Genomic DNA, 23,899 nt, shown 5'->3' with positions numbered 1-23,899 from the left:
AAAGTACACTTTAAAACAAGACATTATGGTGTGGCTCAATTGGTTGGAGTGTCATCCCATGCACTTAAAGGTTGTGGGTTCAATACCTGGTCAGGGCACATACCTAAGTTGTAGGTTCAATCCCCAGTGGGGACCTGTGTGGGAGGCAACTGATCAATGTTTCTCTCATACATCGATGTCTCTCCTCTCTCTTTCCTCTCTCTCTCTCTCTTTCTCTCTCTTTCTCTCCCCCCTGCCCCTATCTCTAAAAATCTTTAAAACATATACTCAGGTGAGGATTGAAAAAATAAAATAGCCCAGCAAGTATGGCTCAGTGGCTGAGTGCCAATCCATGAACCAAGAAGTCACTGGTTCAATTCCCCATCAGAGCACATGCTCAGGTTGCAGGCTCCATCCCCTGTGCGGGGGCTTGCAGGAGGCAGCCGATCAATGATGTTTCTCTCTTATCAATGTTTCTATCTCTCTCTCCTTCTCCCTCTCTCTCTAAAAATCAATTAAAACACATATTTTTTTAAAAAACTAAGATAGGTGTGACACGGGCAAAAAATACATGAATAAAATAAAATTTAAAGACAGTATGCTTTCTATTATTATGTTAAAAAGTATGTGCATAATTTCATTTAGGCTCCTGTTTAATAACCCCTGAAAAAAGCCTTGCTTGACTACTAATTAAAATAACATTCTAGCCGAAACCGGTTTGGCTCAGTGGATAGAGCGTCGGCCTGCAGACTGAAGGGTCCCAGGTTCGATTCCGGTCAAGGGCATGAACCTTGGTTGCGGGCAAATCCCCAGTAGGGGGTGTGCAAGAGGCAACTGATCAATGTTTCTCTCTCATCGATGTTTCTAACTCTCTATCCCTCTCTCTCTTCCTCTCTGTAAAAAATCAATAAAATATATTTAAATAAATAAATAAATAAAATAACATTCTACTGCCACTTTCTTTCCTTATAGTCTCATCTTTATATTTTTGTAGCACTTGCCACCTCAATAATTACTACAAATTATTTTTATTTGTTTCTTCATTTGTTGTTTTTATTACCCCACTAGAATGTAGTAAGCTCCATGCAGCTGTGTCCTGCCTGTTTCTTTACTTCTATATTCCCCAATGACTAGAACCATATTTAGCACATACTAGGTATTAAAAATGCATTTACTGAATGAAAGTGAGATTTAGAAGAAAGGCTGAGAAGAAATACACTGAAATGTTAATATGATTCAATTTGAAGCGGTGGGATTATAGGCCATTTTATTTTTTTCTGTTTCTGTGTTTCCCAGATTTTCTTTAATAAAAATTATAATGATTATACTAGAAAAATGAACCAATAGTATAAAAATGAAAATCTAACATCAAGATTACCTGGAGAGAGAATAACAATTGCTGTAAGCAGAGCATACTCTTCTTGAGTCATTTTCAATTCTGCCACACTTTTGTAAAAACTAAACATCGGCGTTATATATTCATCAGAAATACCTGTGGGGAAAATGTGAAAAATTGCAGAGGCATAGTAAAGTTGCTGAATAACAGAAATTGTAAAATTACAAACATATCACATATACACACACATCTGAATATTTGCACCCATAGCCACACGTTTAAATAATGTCAATATATATTACACTAGTGTCCCAGTGCACGAAATTCATGCACGGGGCAGGGGGGGGGGGAGGGTATCCCTCAGCCCAGCCTGTACCCTCTTCAATCACACATAAACCGGCAGTTGGACATCCCTCTCACAATCTGGGACCACTGGCTCCTAACTGCTTGCCTGCCTGCCTGCCTGCCTGCCTGATCATACCTAACCACCTCTGCCTGCCTACCTTATCACCCCTAACTGCCTCTGCCTGCCTGCCTAATCACCCCTAACAGCCTCTGCCTGCCGGCCTGATCGCCCCCAACCACCTCTGCCTTCTGGCCTGATTGCCGCCTAACTGCTCCCCTGCCAGCCTGATCACCCCCAACTGCCCTCCCCTGCCAGCCCAATCGCCCACAACTGCCCTCCCCTGCTGGCCTGATCCCTAAACCGGTAGTCGGACATCCCTCTCGCAATCCGGGACTGCTGGCTCCTAACCGCTCACCTGCCTGCCTGCCTGATCGCTCCTAACCACTCTGCCTGCTGGCCTGCTCTCCCCCAACTGCCCACCCCACACCAGCCTGATCACCCCCAAATGACCCCCCCTGCCGACCTGATCACCCCCACTGCCCTCTCCTCCTGGCCTGATTGTCCCTAACAGCCTCTGCCTTGGCCCCACCACCATGGCTTTGTCCGGAAGGACATCCAGAAGGTCTCCCGGAAGGTCTCCTGGTCTAATTAGCATATTACCCTTTTATTAGTATAGACCAGTGGTCAGCAAACCGCGGCTCGCAAGCCACATGCGGTTCTTTGGCCCCTTGAGTGTGGCTCTTCCACAAAATACCACATGCGGGCGCGCATGTACAGTGCAATTGAAGGAGTACCCTAATTAATAACAATGTGCCTACCTATATAGTTTAAGTTTAAAAAATTTGGCTCTCAAAAGAAATTTCAATCTTTGTATTGTTGATATTTGGCTCTGTTGACTAATGAGTTTGCCGACCACTGGTATAGACGTTCTAGCCAAAGGCCGGGCAAAGATCAGCTAACAAAATCCTCAAAATATGACTAAATCAATGATTGGTGAGTCTTTAATTTTGGTAGTGCCTTTGTTTTGGTCACTACTGTCTGACAATAAATGATAACATTCCTGACTTGTCAAAAGAATCTTCTAACGTCACCCATTTTCCAGATGGGGTTTGCTCATCTTTTTCATATTAATATCTATAATCAAGGTATAGATAGCATCTTAAATAACCACCCCCCCCAATGATTGTTCTTCAGCCCAGAAGTGTAAACAGCTTCAGTTAATAATGTTTAGAGTTCTTATCTGAGGTCTGATATCTCTCTGCATTACCAAACCTGTTCATCCATCACCTGCTAGGCATTGGTGCTTGGCTGTTCTCTTCAAACTCAGCATGTCCAAAATTAAGACAACATGAACAAAATAAAACTCTTCTTCTTCCTGCAAACACACCTCATTCCTACTGTTCCCACTCTCAGTGATTGCTACCCTCACCCACCCCAAAGCTCCGCCTGACAGTGAGATTCAGCCTCCCTCTCACGTGGTCAGAGGCCAACTCCTGTGGTTAGACCTGCTAACTCTCACTGAGCGGCTCCCTCTCCTCTCCACTGCACCTGGAATTAACTTAGTTTAAGTCTTTATCCTCTTCATCTGGAGCACTGCAATGGCCTCCTCGCTGGTCTTCCTGTCTTCAGTTTAGTCTCCTCCTACCCATCTCAGAATTACCTTTCCAAAATTCAAATCACACCCTGACTCCCCACTTCCTACAAACCTTCAAAAATTCTCCATGGCTTTTGGCATAATTGTTCTCCCTTTTTACATAGGAAACTCCAGGACCTGTCCTCTGCCTACCCCACCACCCACTACTCGCCCACATAAGAATCATAGGAATTCACATTTATTGAGTGCACTGTTCCAAACACTTCTTATGCTATAGCTCATTTAATCTTCCTAACATTCCATGCGATAGGTACAGAGAGGTTATATAACTTGCCCAAAGACACAGTTGGTGAGAGGTGGAGCCAGGATTCAAACCAAAGCTAGCAGGCTCCAGAGTCCTGGCTCGTAGCTGCGACTAAGCTGCACAACCTTTCCATTATATCTCACAGCCTTTATTCCAGCCATTGCAGTTCCTAAACAGGTCACATCACCCAGTTTTTAAAAATTAATCCTCACCCGAGGGTATGTTTTTGTTGAATTTTTAGAGAGAGGAAGGGGAGGGAGGGAGAGGAGGAGAGAGAGAGGGAGAGAGAGGGAGAGAGGGAGAGAGGGAGGGGGGAGGAGGGAGGAAGAGAGAGAGAGAGAGAGAGAGAGAGAGAGAGAGAGAGAGAGAGAGAGAGAGAGAGAGAGAAACATCAGTGTGGAAGAAACCTCAATAGGTTGCCTCCCACACTTGCCCTGAATGGGGATCGACCCAGAACCCAGGTGTGTGCCCTGACCTGGAATCAAATCTACAACCTTTTGTTCATGGGACGACACTTGAACCAACTGACCACCGGGCCAGGGCACATTACCCAGGTTTTATACACGTTGTTCTCTCTACTTGGCATATCCTCCTTTTCTTTATCTAGCTTGCTCCACTTTGTAAGTTAAGGCTCCTTTGTGTTACTTCCTCCACTGATTCAACAAATACTAGTTCGGTGCCTGTTCTGTGCATGGATCCACTCCAGAAGAGCTTTGACTGCGGAATGTGGAGACGGGGGGAAAAAAGACTATGATGTGACCTATGGATGAATTGAAAAGAACATAAGTTCCTAGGATTGGGCCAGACTAGACTGCTCTATTCCACCCCACGCCAGACCTAAAGCCATAGAGCTTGGAGAGCCAAACCAGGACAAAACTGGATTCCAGATTCTAGAACATACAAGTATCATCTGATATTACACTTCACAGAATCAGAAAGTCTAAATCCTCACCTCAAGAAGCATCTAAAGAAGCATCGCAAACCAAATCCTTGGTCTTTCTCTCTTTAGTCAAAATAACACACTTTTCTCCCCTTTGACTTTTGAATCTTGAAACGATTCCCATGGGCTCTCTTAATAACAGTGTCGTTGTGGAGCACCTGGGGGATTGCATCCTGTGCAAGACTGCCTTCTAGCCAGCTGTTTCCGGTTGAACTGAATGTCCAGGACCAAACTAGATGTAACTTAAAATGCAGAGGGTTGGAGTTGGAGCGAGCCTGTGAGTATCAGTCCTGGCTTCCAACAAACAGTGGTTAAGAGGTAGTAACCAGTTCTGAGTTTGAAATCTGACCTTTGACTTGGTCTTGGGCACATTACTTAAACTCTTTAAGCCTCAGTTTCCTCATCTGTGAAATGTGAATTATAACAATAGTAGCATATGAGATAATATATGTAGAGTGCCTGGCTAGGAGTAAAACCTGCATAAATACTACAGCCAATAATTATTATAAGAGCTATTATTATTGTTATTCAGGAGAATTGGATGAATGCATTAGTTCCATCTTAGTATCAATTCATCATAATCTTAGGTTAAGCTCATATACCTTTGTGTATGCAAAGCTGTGTTGTTTTTTGTTTTTAATAATTCTTTTTTTAAAAATATATTTTTATTGATTTCAGAGAGGAAGGGAAAGGGAGAGAGAGAGAGAAACATCAATGATGAGAGGGAATCATTGATCGTCTGCCTCCTGCACGCTCCCACACTGGGGATCGAGCCCGCAACCCAGGCATGTGCCCTTGGCCGGAATCGAACCGGGATCCTTCAGTCTGCAGGCCGACGCTCTATCCACTAAACCAAACCAGCTAGGGCATGTTTTTAATAATTCTTTATTGTTGAAAGTATTACGTATGTCCCCCTTTTTTCTCCCATTGACTCCCTCCAGCCCGCCCCTGCCCCCCACCCAGGCCCTCACTGCCCCATCATTGTCTGTGTCCATGTACCATGCATATACGCATACAAGATCCTTGGTTGATTACCTCCCACCCACCCACCCTCCCCCGCCTTAAGGCAAAGCAACGTTTTTGTTTTGTTTTTTACAGTCTGCTATTTCCGAGGGATGAATACAAATTGGCTGATCAGTGATTTGCTTCAGCATTTTTCTAGGTAGTAAATTTTCTTGGTAGGGTTGTCCTTTTACACCTTCAAACAATGTCAGTCTTTGGCACTTGGGGACTACACCTATTAGTTGTGGTTATCTAAAATAATAACTCATGACTGTGCCATTATTTTACATAGTCCATGAAAATTTGGGAGTAATATTAAAGGCAGCTGATTTTAAAATATTTTTTTAGAAATTGTCTTTGACTACCTAATTTTTTATTTTATTTGTCTTTCCAAATCCCCACTTACTTTCCAAAGATGTTACCTCTGTCACAGTGTAACAGAATCTAATTGCAGTTGATAATTTTAGAAAAGTAGGTTAAAATGTTTATTATGATTTTTCACCTTGTGCATGTTTTAAAGGACAAAGTGAACATAGAGAAGATGTAGAAAACAAATAATAGGAGGGTTTAAAAAATATATTTTCCTACAGGATGGATCAAATATAAATCTGCTTTTGAATTAGAATCAATAATCAGAATTAAGCCCTGGCTGGGTAGCTCAGTTGGTTAGTGTCATCCCGATATGCCAAAGTTGTGGGTTTGTTCCCCGGTCAGGGTACATTTAACAATCAACCAATGAATGCATTAATAAGGGGAACCACAAATCGATGTCTCTCTTTCCCCCTTACTCTCTCTCTCTAAAATAAATAAATAAAATATAATCAGAATTAACCACAACAGCATTAACAAAGAGGTGTTTTAAGTCTCTATCAACAGCAATTTCTGACATGAAAAATGTAATAATAACATCTTCCTGAAGGGGCAGTCTTTTCCCATTTTCCTGCTTCCTCCTTACTGGAGACTTGCTTAAGGTTTGCTTCAATTGGGCTCTTTATGCCCAATTTGCTGATTTTTGGTCACAAGGGGGCGCTATTTTCTAACTTAAACATAAAGACTACTATGAAAAAGTACTAAGTTGTGAAAAACCATTTATATTCCAATTCCTCTGTTTCTTCTTTTCCTTTATTTATCAAATGTTTTCTTGTTTTATTTTTTTAAATAGGTCTGTGATTGATATATTAACTGGCCAATGATCAGAAATTTTCTTTGAAAGAATAACTATTTGATAGAATCAATGCTATGCTGTTGTAAGTTATTTTAAATGCAATTGTCTTTTATTTCCTAATTAACTTTCTAGTTTTCATTGGCGATAAAAATAGAGCAGAGGTAGGTGTGTGTGTGTGTGTGTGTGTGTGTGTGTGTGTGTGTGTGTGTGTTGCACAAATGTGCCTTTTATACAAGGGATTCTTGTTAGGCTAGGACACCCCATCCATGTTTCAAGGTCAAATGCAAATTTTGTTCTCTCTCAGGAGCTTCCTCTGTCACCATGTATCAGAATTAGTTGCTCCCTTCTCAATGTTCAATTCTATTGCACTTGTCACAACTCATTTCTTTCCACCCCATTAGAATGTGAAATACCATATAAATGTTATGAGAGTAGAAACCAACTATTCTCAGTGCCTGGCCAGTAAAGCGTGCTCCACAGATGCTTCTTGTTCATTTCTGTATCCTTAGTAACCTGTGTGCTGCTGAGACATGGCAGGAGATTAATAAATGCATATTAAATTATGCAATATTACATTTTGCTAGTTCTTATGATGAAGGTGACATAGTTATGAGATGTGATGGGGAAAGGATGCTATTAAGACAATGGAAACATTCTCATGATGCTAAGAGAACAGACACTAGCCTACAGCTAACTTGTACTCAGAGTCATTTGTGCCACATTGTTGGTCTTAGTAAAAACCTGCCAACAGCTCTAGCTGGTTTGGCTCAGTGGATAGAGCATCAGCCTATGGACTGAAAGGTCCCAGGTTCAATTCCGGTCAAGGGCACATACCTGGGTTGCAGACTCGATCCCTGGCCCTACTCGGGGCATGTGCAGGAGGCAACAAATCGATGTGTCTCTCTCACATTGATGTTTCTCTCTCTTTGTCTCTCCCTTTTCCACTCTCTCTAAAATGGGAAAATATCCTCGGGTGAGGATTAACAATAAGAAAATATCTATATAATAAAAACCCAGTGGTAGTAACACTGTAACGACCAAAGACCAGTCACCAGGAGGTGCCTTGATGCTGCGTCCGTGGCACAGGCGGGACTTGACCTTGGGTCCCGCAGCATGCCAGGTCTGGGTCTTGCGCGATTTCGTGCGCTGGGCCCCTAGTTTAATAAATAACACACCTCCCAGTAGTCCTAGTGGCTAAAAGTTATCTGGTCAAATTAGACCTCACCAGTGCTTAGGAATTGAGAGGGTTTGGACTATCAAGTCCTAGATTCATCTCAATAAAATTCACCAATTTTTGTACATCTAATATGTGCCAGGCGTTGTGATAGTGCTGGGAGTGATCCTCAAGCAGTTGACAGATTAATGCAAGAGGCAGATACATAAATAAATTCATAATGACCAAAATGGGACAAATATAAAAGGCTCATGGGTACAGCTGAGGGCTAATGAGAATATAAACTCATGTATTACTTCAATACTTTCTCTTATTTTGAGAAAATTTTCTTCCTACAATTTGAGCCCCAAATTTGTCCATGCCAAAAGTATTCCATGACCATTTTGAAAAGCAAAAGGAGAGCTGTTACCAATTTTAAACTTTGTGTAAGCATTTCCTTTTCTTGTAAATATTCTGCCATTTGTTTCTTTATATTTCTAACCTTTCTTTCAAAGATAGTATTGGAACCGATAGTTTACATCTACTTCTTTAGAAAATGTATTTCTTATCATTGTTTTCATTTATTTCCAAGTCTAAAGCAGTGAAGTCATATGTATTTAAAGAGTAGAAAAATAAGCATAGTATACTACATACAGTATACTTTATTATGCTACTATAAACTAGCTACAACTTTATCACTCTAGTAAGAATTTCTCCTTTCTCTGACCTCACCGTCTCTATTCATTTTATAATTTACTTAAAAACTATTTAAAATTGCTGGCTGTGCTTATACTTTATCTCTTAACCAAAGGGCAGGAACTATAACTTACCAGTCTTTATATTCCCTACCAGCTGATAGTTGGCAAATGTTAGATCTTAGCAAGTAACAGGTGCACGGTAGGAAAAGACTGCTGGGCTTTGACTAAAACAGCTGTGTTCATCTCATGGCACTCTGCTGATTAACTGTATTACCGTGGGCAGGTCATCTAGCCTCTCTAAGCCCGTTCCCCCATCTATAAAATAGTGGCATAGCATCCACCTTCAGGGGCCACTGGGAACATGAACAGGATGAAATATGTAAAAACAAACCATTGCAAAATCACAAAGTATACTGTCATCCTGATAAACACTTAATGGAATATTTCATTTCTGTCTGTTATGGAGATCCAAAAAAGACCACAAAATACTATGAATTTCAGAGGTTAGTTATATATGTAACAGAGCAAGTTTCTTTGGTTTGTGAGATGTTATTGCTAATTTCTTTGCTGTTAAAATATAAACTCTTTCAGTGTTAGCAAGCCTATTTCAATCCTAATACCATATAATGGTATTATATGATTATTCCTATTTTTAATAAGACTTCCATCTTAAAAATCTAATTTTCATACAACTACATTGGGAATAAAAATATTGATGCACTAGAATTATGTAGAGACAACTTAACCAAAGGTTGTGTCAGATATATGTTCTGAAGCCTCAGTTAACATAAATAAACACTATAACCCTCATTAAATAAACGTATCTGAGGAGACTGTATGTTTGTTCATAGAATTGGGATGTAATAATAGCAAAGAAAGGCATATGAACTTGGAGAACAAGAAAAGAAATCTCACATTATATTCTTTAAAGAGTTGTGTAGGCATAAACAGGGTAACAGACATTGTTACTGTGGAATTTCAAGTACAATACAAATATGAATGTGTTATATTTGCATAAGAATGAAAAGTTATTTTGAAAGGTCACCTGGCAAGATTAGGTTTTTATGTGGTGTGTGGAGGAGGCAATGTTCTGAAAATCCACTGGGAGAAGCAAATTCATAAATATGAATCAATAGAACCATCATGATAGATAATAAAATACTAATCAGCATGCGAATTTGGATGCTTTTTATTTTCCCAATATGTGGTCAAATTTTGGGTAAAGTATCTTATGAATTAGAGGCATGCATCTTTATTTATAGAGACCACATGCTGGAAAACTTTTTATTTTCTGTTAATTCTCACCAGAGGATATTTTTTCCATGCTTTTCAGAGACAGTGGAAGAGAGAGAGAGTGGGAGAGAGAGAAAGACAGAGAAACATCCATGTGAGAGAGACACACTGATTGGCTGCCTCCCGCATGTGCCCGACCAGGAGATGGGGAGCAAACTTGCAACCCAGGTACATGCCCTTAACTGGGAATCAAACCCGCAACCCTTCAGTGCATGGTCCAATGCTCTAATCACTGAGCAACACTGGCCAGAGCTGGAAAACTTCATTTTTGAACCTTTCAACACTTGCAGATTCAAGTTCTGAAATTTATGTTATCAAGCAAGAATTTTTTATTACATATTTTTAGCCTGCAAGACCCTCACCATTTCTCACCTAGTTGCTGCATTGGTCTCTCTCTGCTTCTTGTCTCAATCTCTCTAACCCTTCCTTCATAATACTGCCAGAAAAATCTTTCTACAGTACTTCTATGGTCATGTCACATCTGGTCAGAATATTACAAAGGCACCCCATTATATAATGACTAAATTAGACTACTTTCCTGGCATTCAGTGTCTTTTAGTATCTAGCACTTACTACAATTTCAGCTTTACAAATATTATTTTCTAATAATATTAACCTTTTGCACTCAGATGTCGAGTGTGACTCGACACGGTTAGCATTAGAATAAAGGAATCAAGAAAAAAGCAAGCGAGTGCAAAGGGTTAAAGAACTTGTGAGTCCTATACATGGTTAATCTCTCATCCCTTCACATATTTGCACTTTCTATGTTATCCTATATAATAAAAGCCTAATATGCTAAGTGTCCGGTTGTCCGGTTAACCAATCAAAGTGTAATAGGCTAATGATATGCTAAGGCCGCTCAACCACTCGCTATAATGTGCACTGACCACCAGGTGGCAGATGCTCCAACTGGTAGGTTAGCATGCTGCTGGGGTCCAGTCGATCAGGACTGAGCAAGATGGGCCAGACATGCCCTGGAGCCCTCCCACAGTCCCTCCCTGGCCACGATCATGCACTGGTTGGGTCCCTTGGCCTAGCCTGTGCCCTCTCGCAATCTGGGATCCCTCGGGGGATGTTGGAGAGCTGGTTTCGGCCCGATCCCACTCAACGCAGGAGCTGGCCCCTGGTGGTCAGTGTGCTCCCACAGGGGGAGTGCCACTCAGCCAGAAGCCAGGCTCACGGCTGGCAAGCACAGCGGTGGTGGCAGGAGCCTCTCCTGCCTTCGCAGCGGCGTTAAGGATGTCTGACTGCCGACTTAGGCCCACTCCCTGTGGGGAATGGGCCTAAGCCATCAGTCAGACATCCCCTGAGGGCTCCGGACTGTGAGAGGGCATAGGCCGGGCTGAGGGAACCCCCTCTCAGTGCACAAATTTCATGCATTGGGCCTCTAGTTATATTATAATGCTATATATCTTGGAATGCCTTTCTCAGACTTGTGGCTTGTCAAGTTTCTAATCATCCTCCAAGATTCAACTGTCAACTTTGCAAGTCTTTCTGACTCGCCAGATAGACTCACAGGAAGGCAGGGATTGTCACAAGGCTGAACCAAGTGCTTAGAATTAGATGCAATTTGGGTTCCCCAGAGTTTGCTGAGTCTGGGGCAGGGCTGGACCTGTTGGGGTGAGTGGAATGGTTCTATATTCAGGGGAAGAACCATCTGAAAAGAAAATAAATGGACTAGACTCACAGCTTCAAATAATAAACCATCCATCCATCCATCCACTTATTTATTCACAGATATTTGTTGAGCACCTACTCCAAGCCAGGCATGCACTAGGTACCTGGGTTAAAATACTAAGTCAAAAAGAGGCAGCCCCTGCCTACAGAGTTTTTAATATCAAATCAAGGTGGTTTGTAGAACAAATATTAAAGTTAGCCATGATTTCAAAGAGATCAAACTAGTTATGGGGTCTATTTCAATAGTTTTTAACAAAAAAGGGACATATAATAAGTAGAAGAGCCTAGATTCAAGCCAGATTCTTCATCACCATTGTCTGTTGATGTATAAACCAAGAACACATCAACCGGAGTAAGATTCTTTGATAATTAGAGACATATCTGTAAAATTAAAAATATTTTATCATATGAGTCATCATCTGTTTTTACTTTATTAGTTTTTAAAAAGCTAGATTTGACCCATGTGTTTTCCTAAACAGAGAACTGTCACGGTGTATGGGAACCAGGACCAAATAGCTGGCCAGGTAAGCTGGAGAGGCGTCTTCCATCACAGGCCACAGCCACAACAACTTTCCGCAGACAGAGAACCACCAATTTACATTCAATAGCCTGAACTATGAAAATTCAGCAGCCTGCAGTTCATCCTTCCCAAGATGAACTGTCAATTACTCATTGCAACTTTAAAATAAAGATATTTGCCCTTTAATTAATAATTACTTACTTCCTCCTTCTAATCAATGGGCATAAAGTTTCTGTTAAGCAAGATGAGTAAGTCCCAGAGATCTGCCATTCAACATTGCACCTACACTCAACAATACCACTTAAATAGTTGTTAAAAGGGTATATTTCATGTTAAATATGCTTACCATCATAAAATAAAATTAAATTAAAAATCAGGATACTTAAGTAGCCGGCCAAATGACTGGTTAAGCCATCAATCAGAAAAATTTATGGCAAAGAAGATCCAATTGACAAGAATTAAGAAAAACAATAAGACTTGTAGGACTGGATGGTGCCTTGGAGGTTACCTGATTCAATCCTTCTCCCTTACCCACAGTCTCCTGGACACACACACACACACACACACACACACACACACACACACACACTGTCCAGGACCAGAATCCGTATTTCTTGACAACGCAATGTCCTTCAAAGGGTGAAAGGCTGCAATCATGTATTTCCTAGATCCTTCTCTTCCTCTCCATTTCTCCCAGCAGCAGGGGTCACACCCTTGATACCTCCTGCCTCCTACCAGGTGTCTCTCATCCTGGCTTATCCTAATATTTCTGGAAGATTTGTAAAGCATAATTTGATGTTTTCCCTTCCCACTCAAAAATCTCTGTCCGGCCATTACATAGGAAACAAAGAATAAAATCTTGACTCCCAACATTTAAGGTCCTTAACCATTTTGTTCTATGTTTTCTTTTTATCTCTTTTTACTATAACTCTTAATCTGATCAAACTCAATTATTCACTCTTCTTTGCGTGCAGAACCTGAGCTTTCTTGCCCCAATCCTTTGCTCCTGCCGGTCCTTATCTCCTGCACCTCCACTCAGTATCACATCAAACATCTTTCAAGGTCCAACAAAAAAGCCCATGAAACCTTTCCCGACCCCTTCCAACTAGAGGTCATATCTCTCTGTTATTCTCTTCCACACTTTAACTCTCTCTTAACATATCTCTCTAGTTCATATCTTCCAGGGATGGGGAACCTTTTTTCTGCCAAGGGCCATTTGGATATTTACAACATCATTCACTTAATATAATTCAGTTAATATAAATTTATGTTGCTATGATAAAAGCTCCTAGATTTATTGAATTTTGAGTCCCACCTGCGGTTGCCTTGACAGGGCCAGTACCTTGCTCCTAGGAGTTGTTAAACTAAAATATCAATGGGTATATAGGAATAATGCATCTTTTAAAAGTGTTTTTTAAAATCTACCAATGATGCTAATTATGCTTTCAAATTTAAACTAAGAAAAAAAAACATAATGACTATGGTAAGTCTCCCTTCAAAAAATATTTTTAATTTTCAATTATTTTACTTACATCACAGGTGCAGAACCCTTCTTTCCAATCTCTATTCTAAAATACTGGCTTTGTGAGTATTTAAACTTGTTCCAGTCAATTATAGAATAATAATACTTGAGAGAAAAAAGATCTTCAAAATTCATCTCATCTCATTCATACCCCCAACCTATGTGTAAAATCTCCCGGAAAAATAAGAACTTATTCTATTTTAACTATCTTCTGAGATAAATTGCATAGAATTTCTGGTAATCCATTCTGATATCATTGTTGTTGTTGTTATTATTATTACATCTCCATTTCCCCCCATCCCTCACTCCCTTCCCTTTGGCAACTATCATCTGTTCTCTGTATCTATGAGTCTGTTTCTGTTTTGTTTTGTTGAGACATTTTGATGTTGCTTGACCCTCCATGTTACAATATTACTCCATAATAAGTTAAACTGAGTTCCTCATACTAATATTTCATTTGCCTTTTGAGATAGTACAGTGCAGTGTTTAAGACACATGGCTCTCTCATCTATAAAATGGGAATAATAACATAGTTATTTCATAGGATATTTTCAAGGATTTGGTGGACTCATGTATGTAAAGTATTTAGAACAGTGACTGAAACCTAGTAAATGATATATGTGTTTCTATTTTTATTTCCTCTTATTTTTCTTTGAATAAAGATGTTTAATAGTTTGATACATAGGCATTTGGACCTGGGGGCTTTGAATAAATGAATATTTTTCTGGACTGAATAACCACAGTTCCTTTACACAATTTTTTTTTTTACAAAACTAATTTTCCAAATTTTTAAAAATCTCCCCTGTGGCCCTTCATCTCAGTGAAGTGAAAAGAGTTCATATTTTGCTATTGCAACAAGGATTTTTTAAACCAAGACTCTAAAAGTCCCATCTATTTAACACATATCTTTATAGGGTCATTCTCCATGTTACTCATAATGGGCAAATAACATTGCGTAAGACAAGCAACAGCCCTGCCTTCATGGGTTGTACAAATTCTTAGCTGCAGAAACAAACTCTTTTTATCATTAAGCAAGTCACATACCACTCTTTCGGATTCTCTCTTCCAATAGGTCAGCATGTCCAGCTGGAAGTTTCTTATTGAAAATCTCAGCTGAACGGAGGAACATAGCTTCAACTGCAGACCCTTTCAGCAAAGCAATCTGATCTTCATGGTCCAATGTTTGAAATCCTGCATGAAGGTGATAATGAAATCAGTATCAAGGAGTCGTAAATGCTATAAAACAGTATTCATCTTCACCATCATCCCCACTGATAAAACATTTTCATTAAATTATTTTGTAGTTGTTTTAAGATTGGATAGTCAAGCTGAGTCAATAAGTATCTATTGTTCTCTCCCAAATGGAAGCTGACTTTTATCTTCATTGAGTAGGATTTGATAAAGAAGTTGGGGAAAAGAGGATCCACGTAATATATATACTGAGTGACCCAATTATTATGCTCTCTGAACGCATAATAATCTGGCCACTCAGTGTATATCCTATATAATAAAAGGCTAATATGCAAATTGTCCCCTCAACCAGGAGTTCGACCAGCAGGCAGGCCGGCCAACCACCCATGTCCCCTCCCCGTGGCCAGGCTGGCCGGACCCCACCCATGCACGAATTCATGCACCCAGCCTCTAATATATATATACATATACGCTGAGTGGCCAGATTATTATGCGTTCAGAGATCATAATAATCTGGCCACTCAGTGTATATGTTATGGCAGAGACAGGGCTGATGCAGATGAAGCCACCCTCAAAAGTCAGAGGCAAGCAGATTCTCTTTGAGGCATTATTTTAGTTACATCTGGTGTCAGAGGTCAACTCTGCAGAATGGAAGTTTCCACAAGCCAGAAAAATCTTTTCGTGTATCCAGAGGTTTAAAGAAATATTTGGCCAACTCATGGATCTTTAGTCAACCTGGAGAATGTGTAGCATTTCCAATAAAAAACAAACAAACAATCAAGGTCATGTTGTGCTATCTTCTCTAAGCTCAGCCCTCCACCATGCAGGGCAGGGAAGATGACTGACTAAAGTAATGAATGGGAAACAAAACACAAGCTCATGTGCACATGTGTACATACCCATATACCACAAATAGAGGTAAAATAATGATAATGCCTTCAGGGTCTAAGTGGCCTAGGAGAGTATTAAATAGCAATGGGAGTTTAGAGGAGAGAGTAACGCTAAGGATAAAGAAGTAATGTCACTGTTTCAGAGAATCTAAGTGCTCCTTTGCGGGCAGGAGACATGGCAGGTCTCTAACACTCTGGACAGGCCTCAATGAACTGTGGAATGGAATCCCTCAACTCAGTCCTTCACAAAACACTCTTTCATTATTAGTATTGCATACTATTATTACTATTTGTAATAATGTCATTTCTATAATTATTGTTAAAACATTTTTTTCCTTCTCGAGGGTTGTCTTTTCTTTCCTTCTGTGTTTTTATTTTTTTCCTTCTACTTTGCTCATTAAACACACATTAATTATACTCTCTCCCTAACAATCCAGTCCAGGCACAGGATTGAAGAGGTGTGTAAGATATTGCCATTGCTTTCACATAAGCTACCTTATTATAAGTAAGATTTTTATTTGTCCTCAATATTTCTTGGTTAAAGATCAACTGACCATTTAAAATGAAAAATCTTTTCCCATAAACAACAAAAAACATCATATTTCTCCCTTTCCAATATCTCTTCCCACAGTTTCTAACTCTTGAATAATCATGTTTTTGATCAAGATTGCCTTCAGCTTAATTATCATAAAACAAATTAAGTTCTGTTTTTCATTGTTAATAAAGAAATGAGAGAATATTAATGTTTCCATGATAACGAGAACTTTCTTCCCACATTTTATGAGTTTTATGTAGGCTTATGTTTATCTCTGACTCATTTAATAAAATAATAGCATAATGCTGGCAAAAGAAGGCAAATTAACATGTTTAATTAAAATTCTATGTCAGAAGTTACCTTCTGTAATTTAATATTACTATGTTATGCAGCTATACAAGGTATTTATTATATTCTTCTAGACCATGAGATTTTAATGTACTAATATATTTTTAAGACAACAAAACAACTTAAACCTATTGGCTTAGATTGCATTGAAATTGTATCTAAAAGAATTGGACTCTGGGAGATAAGAAGCTTGCATTCCAGTTTCCTGTACTGATACCATCAGAATGACTGGATAAATCCCTCTCTCTCATCCCACACACGATGGACACTTGTTCATCAAGTGCTACCAATTTTTAAATATCTCTTTATTTTGTTTCCTATTCTCTCTCCCACTGCTATTGCTTTATTTCAAGCCCTGTTGCTTGGACTAATGCAGTAGCATAGTAACTGATTCTCCTTGCCTACAGTTCTTCCCTGTTCATATCCATCTAATACGAACCTAATAAAGTTATATCTCTATAACATAAATCTCATCATTTCCATCTTTTAAAAAAGGCACCAAGAACTCTTTATCATCCAGGGGATGAGAATTAAAACCCTTAGTTAGGCCCTAACTGGTGTGGTACCAGCTTACCTTATGTCTAACCAAGGAGCCACAGACATTATGCTATAGCCACAGTGAATTTTCCCTTCCTTCTCTAATAATTCGCTTCTTACTCATGCCTCATTATATTTTCACAAGCAGATTTCTTGATTTCAAATGACCCCTCTCCTTAATGTCACCTGGAAAGCTCCTTTTTGTTTTAGATCCAACTCAAATATGATTCTCTAAGAAGCCTTCTTGTCTTTCTCAAATATAATCAGCAATTACTTCATTTTTGTTCAAACAGCACTTTGCAATAAATTTTTTTTTAATTATACCCTTTAATCACTCTCCTTGTAGGTAATAGCTAGGTACTTAGTATAGAGTAGTTATCGACAAACATTATTAAATGAATGAATCACAACTTAGCAAAGTCACTATTTCTTAATTTATCAATTTGGAAGAATTAGCATAAATGATTTTAAATACCCTATCTGGCTCTAACATTTTACGTCTGTAGTAGACATATTAAATCAGATGTGAGATAATTCTCCTTTTGAACCAAACAGACTTGCCTCTCTTAATGTCACAAGAATATCACACAGTGTAGCAGAGAAGTAACTACATGTAAAGATACCTGGAAGCTTTTTTGTGAATTCTACAAGAATCTGTACATGACTGGTAGCCATTTCAGTTAAAATGAGAAAATTTTCTTCTGCACTGAATTCTTCTTTTAACTGAATTTTAAGAAAAAAGCAAATGATTAATAAGTAGATAAAGGATAAAACAGTATAAAATCATTAGGCTAAAGAACCAGACTTAGACAATAACATTTAAAAACCTAGTTCATATTTTTCAGGTCCTTGGAGAGCAATTATTATTACCAAGATAAATATGAGACTTCTTTCTCATTAGTTATTTAATGCTGCTAAAAGCTTAAATGTATAACAAATTCTTGGCTCTAATCATTTCAAAGTAACATGTTTATATATTAATTCCACCTCCAACATAGTAAACGCCCAGAAAATATTAAGTTTAAGCCCATGCATTTTCAGATAGTGTACGTACAATTTTATTTGTGATTTCCTGAGGCATCCTCTGTTTGCTATATGAATCCATAATATAGTGTAGAAGATTCTGTTGATCCAGGGTGAGTTCAGTTTTCTCCTACACTGGCAAAAAAATAAAAGATGTTAGGGAGGGTGGCTATGAGGCATTTTCTCTCTCTCTCTCTCTCTCTCTCTCTCCTCTCTATCTCTATATATATGTATGTATACATATATACATACATACACACACATACACATACATACACACACACACACACACACACTCATCTGGAGTAAACTAAATATCAGAAATTGTTGGGGAAAGCCCTAAATATAGCAGGAACTGTATGCTCTGATTGTGTCATCACTTTTTTGAGCCCTTGGGTAAGCCATGTCCTATTTCACTAAATTTTTCCCAAGGTACTCATTTTCCTCTCTGTAAAATAGGGAAAAACAAACAGTTTCTTTCATGTATTTCTTAGGAATAAATAATAATCTGGATATGAAGCCTATTGAACCCATTCATAGAGAAGTTCAGTGCAAGTTCCAGGTTTGGCCATAACTAAGGAAAAGTTCCCCCATGTAACATGGAGACCCCATTTGAGGACATTTATTTAGAGCAGGGGCTGACACACTGGGGCCCATGAACCGAATCTACCTGGTTTTGTAAATCCACTGGAAGATAACCGTATTCATTGGTTCATGTATTACCAATGCTACTCAACGTTGGGTAGTTGAGATGGAGACCATGTGGCCAAAGCCTAAAATATTTGGCACTTTACAAAAGAAAACTGCTGACCCCTAAAGTGGAGAGTCCTCCATCTGGACAATTCAGCCCCCAAACATCTCCTTCTCCCTTACTAGCATCTTTGGAAGAGGGTGAATAATTGTGTCAACTCTTTGCTTCCTTATACCAAAGATGAAGCACTATGGCAAAATAATACTTTCATATCAAATACTTTTCCGGTGATAAATATAAAATGATATATCTGAAAAACTAAATGTGGATGATTTTTTTTATCAGTAGTGTAATAAATATTAAGAAGGGCATGATTTGAACAAAAAATGGATTCTTAGCTTTTCAGCTAATGGCAAATTAAAATTCCTTTAAGTGCCCTGTGCATTATCAGTATGTTTAGCTAATCACACAAGATGACATTCCTCTATTTGTCCCAAGTAGCTTGAAGGATTTCTGGAGTGATCTGTGACCTCAGCAGAAGGGCTTTTCTCTATTGGTGCTCAGATGCGCATTCACCCTGTTTTACCCATTGATAAAGACTGACTCATGCCCTGGCCGGTTTGCTCAGTGATTAGAGCATTGGCCCATGGACCCAAGGGTCTTGGGTTTGATTCCTGACCAAAGGCACATACTTTGGTTGCAGGTTCAATCCTCCCCAGTGGGAGGCAACCAATCGATGTGTCCCTCTCACCTTGATGTTTCTCTCTCTCTCCCCCTCCTTTTCCTCTCTTCCACTCTCTAAAAAAAAAATCAATGGAAAAAATATCCTCAGGTGAGGATTTAAAAAAAATGACTGACTCACAAGCCTCTATCGAGTCCACACCCTTCCCAGTCTGACCCTCCCTTCTCACAGGCCAGGAGAAAAATGGTCATCAAAACTCAGTTTGAAAAAATCCCTTTTATACACCAAACCATTTCTACTGGCAACCTCTGGGTAGTAGGAATGAAATGGAGCCAGGGAGAACTTTCCCTTTTTTTACTTTATACACTCCTACTATCTGACTTTTACACGTGTATTGCCAATGAGTTCATGTATTTTTAGGCTTTGGCCACATGGTCTCCATCTCAACTACCCAACGTTGAGTAGCATTAGTAATACATGAACAAAAAGGATGTATTACTTTGATGATTAAAAAGAAACTCATTCACCCGTGGACACAGACAATGGGGGTAGTGCAGGCCTTGGGGGGGGGGAGATGGGAGTGGGCTGGAAGAGGTTAATGATGCGGGGGGACCTATGAAATACTTTCAACAATAAAGATTTTTTTAAAAGCAAAAAAAAAAGGGAAAACTTCTTTATTTGTAAAATAGAAACCCACTCAATGCCCAGCTGAAGTGAAATTCTGCTCATGGCTGTGGCTCTAACGTGAAAGCCTCCCAGCCAGACCACGACATGCCTAGCAGCTCAGCGGCGCTGGCTTTGGCAGACACCGCGGCGTGTTATTACCCTGCATGACTTAGTGGTCGAGGTCACTTGTCGCAGGTCACGCCCTTCGCTGTCTTCATTAACGGTCTGATCTGCATGCTGCTTCACGTTTTTTCTCAGCCGTTTGGATTTACACTGAATTTCAGTTAACAAGCCTGAAAAAATAAACATAGAGACTTAACCAACCACAGAAAGTACTGTTGGGTGTGTGGTCATGAGACTTCGCCTTGAACAATAAATGTATCCTCTGTGGGTCTCAGCTTCTTTATTTGTAAAATAGAAATAATATCTACCTTGCATTGTTTTGTGTATATTAAATGTTATATCATTTTTTAAAAATTAGCTTTATATAAAGGATGTAATGCAATGTATTGTACAAATGCAAGGTATTTGATCAATACAATGAAGAATGACACTCCCTATTCCTGTCCTAGGGAACTTTGAAAGTTATTGTTTCAAGACATAATATTAATAGTATAACTGCACCATAAGACATGTATTCAATTTCACATTAAGCACATAAGTAAACATGTTGAATCAAACAAATGCCAAGATCCTTTAGGAAAAAAATTCCAATCCTGTTCATTTTCAGAACTGTATAAATGATTGAGAACATAGTTAAAGATGAAAATAACTCCAGGGGACCTAGAAATTTTCTTTTGAATAATCATATACTATCATCATTAATTTATACTAAACAGAGCTATAAAAAATAACGTAGACTTATCTTCCACATTCCTATTTAACTTCCTCATTCTCTCAATGAGAAGGAAACAAAATCCCAGGAATTTCTTTGTCCAGGGAATTCGGTTTATAGGATCGTATGAAAGCTTTGCACCTGTTACTGGTCAAGTCCATGTGCATAAATAATATTATAGACTCTTCTATTATAGGTGGCGTCATGAAAAATGTCCCCAGAGCTCCAGTTGGGACAAGGTCATGTTTAAGTGATGAGCCACATGAGCCGCCTGGTGTCGAAGCAAATGTTTCCATGGCAGGATTGGGTTCCAGCAGCAGCCCCTCCTGCAGTCTCCCGTTTCATACATGCTGAGAGGAGATTGTGATCGGCCACCATAAAACTTTCATCCTCCCGGCCTGGGATTGTTTACACTGACCTATTTTCCGCCTCCTGCGTGCATTATTTGTCTGGGTCCATCCCAGTTGCCTGTATGGTTTGGGAATAATAGCACTGGAATCGCCTTCCAAAGGCTTTTCTTTCGTGTGGCATTCCCTCCCTGACTGTGATCATCCCCTTGGTGACATCTGTTTGTCTCCTTGTGTTTGGAGGGGAACAGGACCTATCTCAGAATCTGAGTGGTCTGTAGAATTTGCAGAATGAAAAATGAATATGTTATAGCCTAGCATGCATTCCAAATGTTGATGAAGATTACGGTTTCTCACAAAGCCAGGAGTTAATACACTGTCTTTTTTCTTATCAGATTGAAGGACCAAATGATATTAAAACTTGGGGGAGTTAATTTCCTGTGTAAATCTATACAAATTGGTTCAGAGCTGCAACCAAAAAAAAAAAAAAAAAAAAGGATTCTTAATAAAATGACTTGATTTAAAACTCTATTGTGACAATTCAGTGGCAGTTATACCTTATTCTTAATTTTCCCCACAACTGTGAATTTTTATGCTAAACAAAAAATTAAAAAGATATTAAATTGAATTTGGAGGAAACTTTTAGACTGTCATTCTTTGTAATTTATTACAATATTGCCACTTTGCTCCATGTCTCACTGCAACAATGAACAACAAGACACAGCTGTTTTTTTTTCAGGTGAAGAGAATGCTCTTTAGCTGACAGTTTGGACAATTCAGTGGTTCATGATCCTTTTCAAGAACTTAGATGGCTTAGTAAGTCCCTTCTTCAATGCGTGAAGTGCCATTCTAATTAGACGAGTTACCTGGCATCTGCCTTCTTAAGAGATATTTAGTGGAATTTAATTGCTTGATGCGAATACCTCTATACATACATTCAGCCAACATTCCCATCTCTTTGCATTTCCTTAGTCGACACTCCTGGCACTTCCTTCGCATGTACATGTCCATCACACAGTTGCCTCCGTTTTTACACTTGTACACGGCATTTTTGGTGATGCTTCTCCTGAAGAAACCTGTGGCAGAAACAGAAAGGAGTGAAAAGACTCCTAACACCGTCTACTCAGAAAAACACATTAGGACTGAGATGCCCAAGAATCTTCTCCTGGACCCCTGGAGAGCAGCAGCCGCCAGGTAATCCTTGCGTGCACTGTTGACAAAGTGCTTTCAACTGCAATGAATCACCCAGAAAGCTGCTGTTTTTAATTCATCTCTCAAAAAATAAAGACATGTTTCCATGATAGCCTTTCTAAGAAAAAAAAAACCCTCAGTTCATTTTTTAAGATAAATTATGTTCATTATATCTTCATTGGGGGTCAATTATGGGCCGGTGTACTTATTCTAGGTGCTAGTGGTACCAAGGTAGGTAAGTCATCCCTGCCCTCTTAGCGTCTACAGGCTGACTGAGGGCAAGGCCATGCAAAGAATCAAACAAGTAAAATTAAGCCTTCCTGGGCTGTGCTGGGGCAGAGGAGGCAGGGGGAATGGTTGGTTCTGGAGGAAGAAGTCAGACTCAGAAGTGAGTGTTGAGCTAAGTCTTGAGGTTGAGTCTTTATTGTGGAGAAAGAGAAACCATTACAGGGTTTTGGGTTTGACCTAATGTGCATATTGGTAAGAAAGGTGGAACAGGGAGACTCGAGACAGGAGACTGTGACCAGCCAAGAGGTGATCAGGCCTGGACTTGATGTGGGAGGCAGTGAGAACAGGGAGGAGGCAATAGAGGAACAATCATACCTTGGTAACTAACTCAGTATGAACCAGAGGCTGAAGGAAAAGTGAGAGATGTCAAGGCTAAAGGAGTACTAGACTTGCTTGTGAATTTGTCAGTTGGCAAAACTTGCAGTAGAAAAGATGTTACCATTTTCCTAAATGTCAAATTCAACCACGGAGAGTATAAAAAAAAAAGTCTGTGCTTCAGATCAAAGTTGATACTGGGAGTGCAAATACCAAAGTGTGCATTTTAAAAGAGACTACAGGCAAAAAAAAAATTATTTTCCTGATGCCAGATCATTGAGCTCAATGACAACCTTAGCCCACCTGAGTCAATCTTTCTATTAATCTTCAGCTCCTGCCAAGAATAATTCCATTTAATACAGTCAGATACTGATAGCTCAATAGTTAACAGAAATAAGACTCCTTACTCCAAGAGTCAAAGGAACGGTGGCTAGGAAAAATCTGCAGGTTTTTTACTCTGATATTAACTCAGAAAATCATTATCATCTCAATAGCTGAATTGATTAGCTTTCACTCTGAGGTGGCAATATTATATTATCACTATATCACTTAAATAAAAGTGCATATACTATACTTATACTTATGCAAATCTATCCATACACATATCTCTGATTCTATCTTGTGCATATTCAACAATGCCCATATCAGAGAAGTCATTTGAAAATGAATGGAAAGGAAATTCACTGAGGAACAGAGGCCCCCTGGTAACAAAAGATGAGTAGACAGGGCTGGTATTGCACGATGGCGCTGGCAGGAAGACAGCTTTAGGATGGTAAAATGGAGCCCTCAAATATGCAGAGTATTGCACATTCTGCTTTTCTGCTTCTTTAT

General features: G+C 39.4%; 1 protein-coding gene across 2 annotated transcripts in view; it reads right to left on the bottom strand.

The window, feature by feature from the left end:
- The window catches only part of NR1H4 (nuclear receptor subfamily 1 group H member 4), a 46,889-nt gene that overhangs the window by 1,558 nt on the left and 21,432 nt on the right, over window positions 1–23,899 (bottom strand). The window contains exons 3-8 of one of the 2 annotated variants that reach the window (XM_008144768.3): window positions 22,198–22,350; window positions 20,252–20,385; window positions 18,085–18,183; window positions 17,654–17,753; window positions 14,574–14,720; window positions 1,358–1,471 (exon numbers count right to left, since the gene is read on the bottom strand). In XM_008144768.3, the coding sequence (XP_008142990.2) occupies window positions 1,358–1,471; window positions 14,574–14,720; window positions 17,654–17,753; window positions 18,085–18,183; window positions 20,252–20,385; window positions 22,198–22,350 (747 nt within the window). The remainder of the gene's footprint in view (window positions 1–1,357; window positions 1,472–14,573; window positions 14,721–17,653; window positions 17,754–18,084; window positions 18,184–20,251; window positions 20,386–22,197; window positions 22,351–23,899) is intronic. The other variant, XM_008144769.2, reaches the window with a different exon arrangement.

This window comes from Eptesicus fuscus, chromosome 7, assembly GCF_027574615.1.
Source record: "Eptesicus fuscus isolate TK198812 chromosome 7, DD_ASM_mEF_20220401, whole genome shotgun sequence".
Classification (NCBI taxonomy): domain Eukaryota; kingdom Metazoa; phylum Chordata; class Mammalia; order Chiroptera; family Vespertilionidae; genus Eptesicus; species Eptesicus fuscus.
Note: the sequence above shows the minus strand (reverse complement) of the source record. Positions and strands in the feature narration are given on the sequence as shown.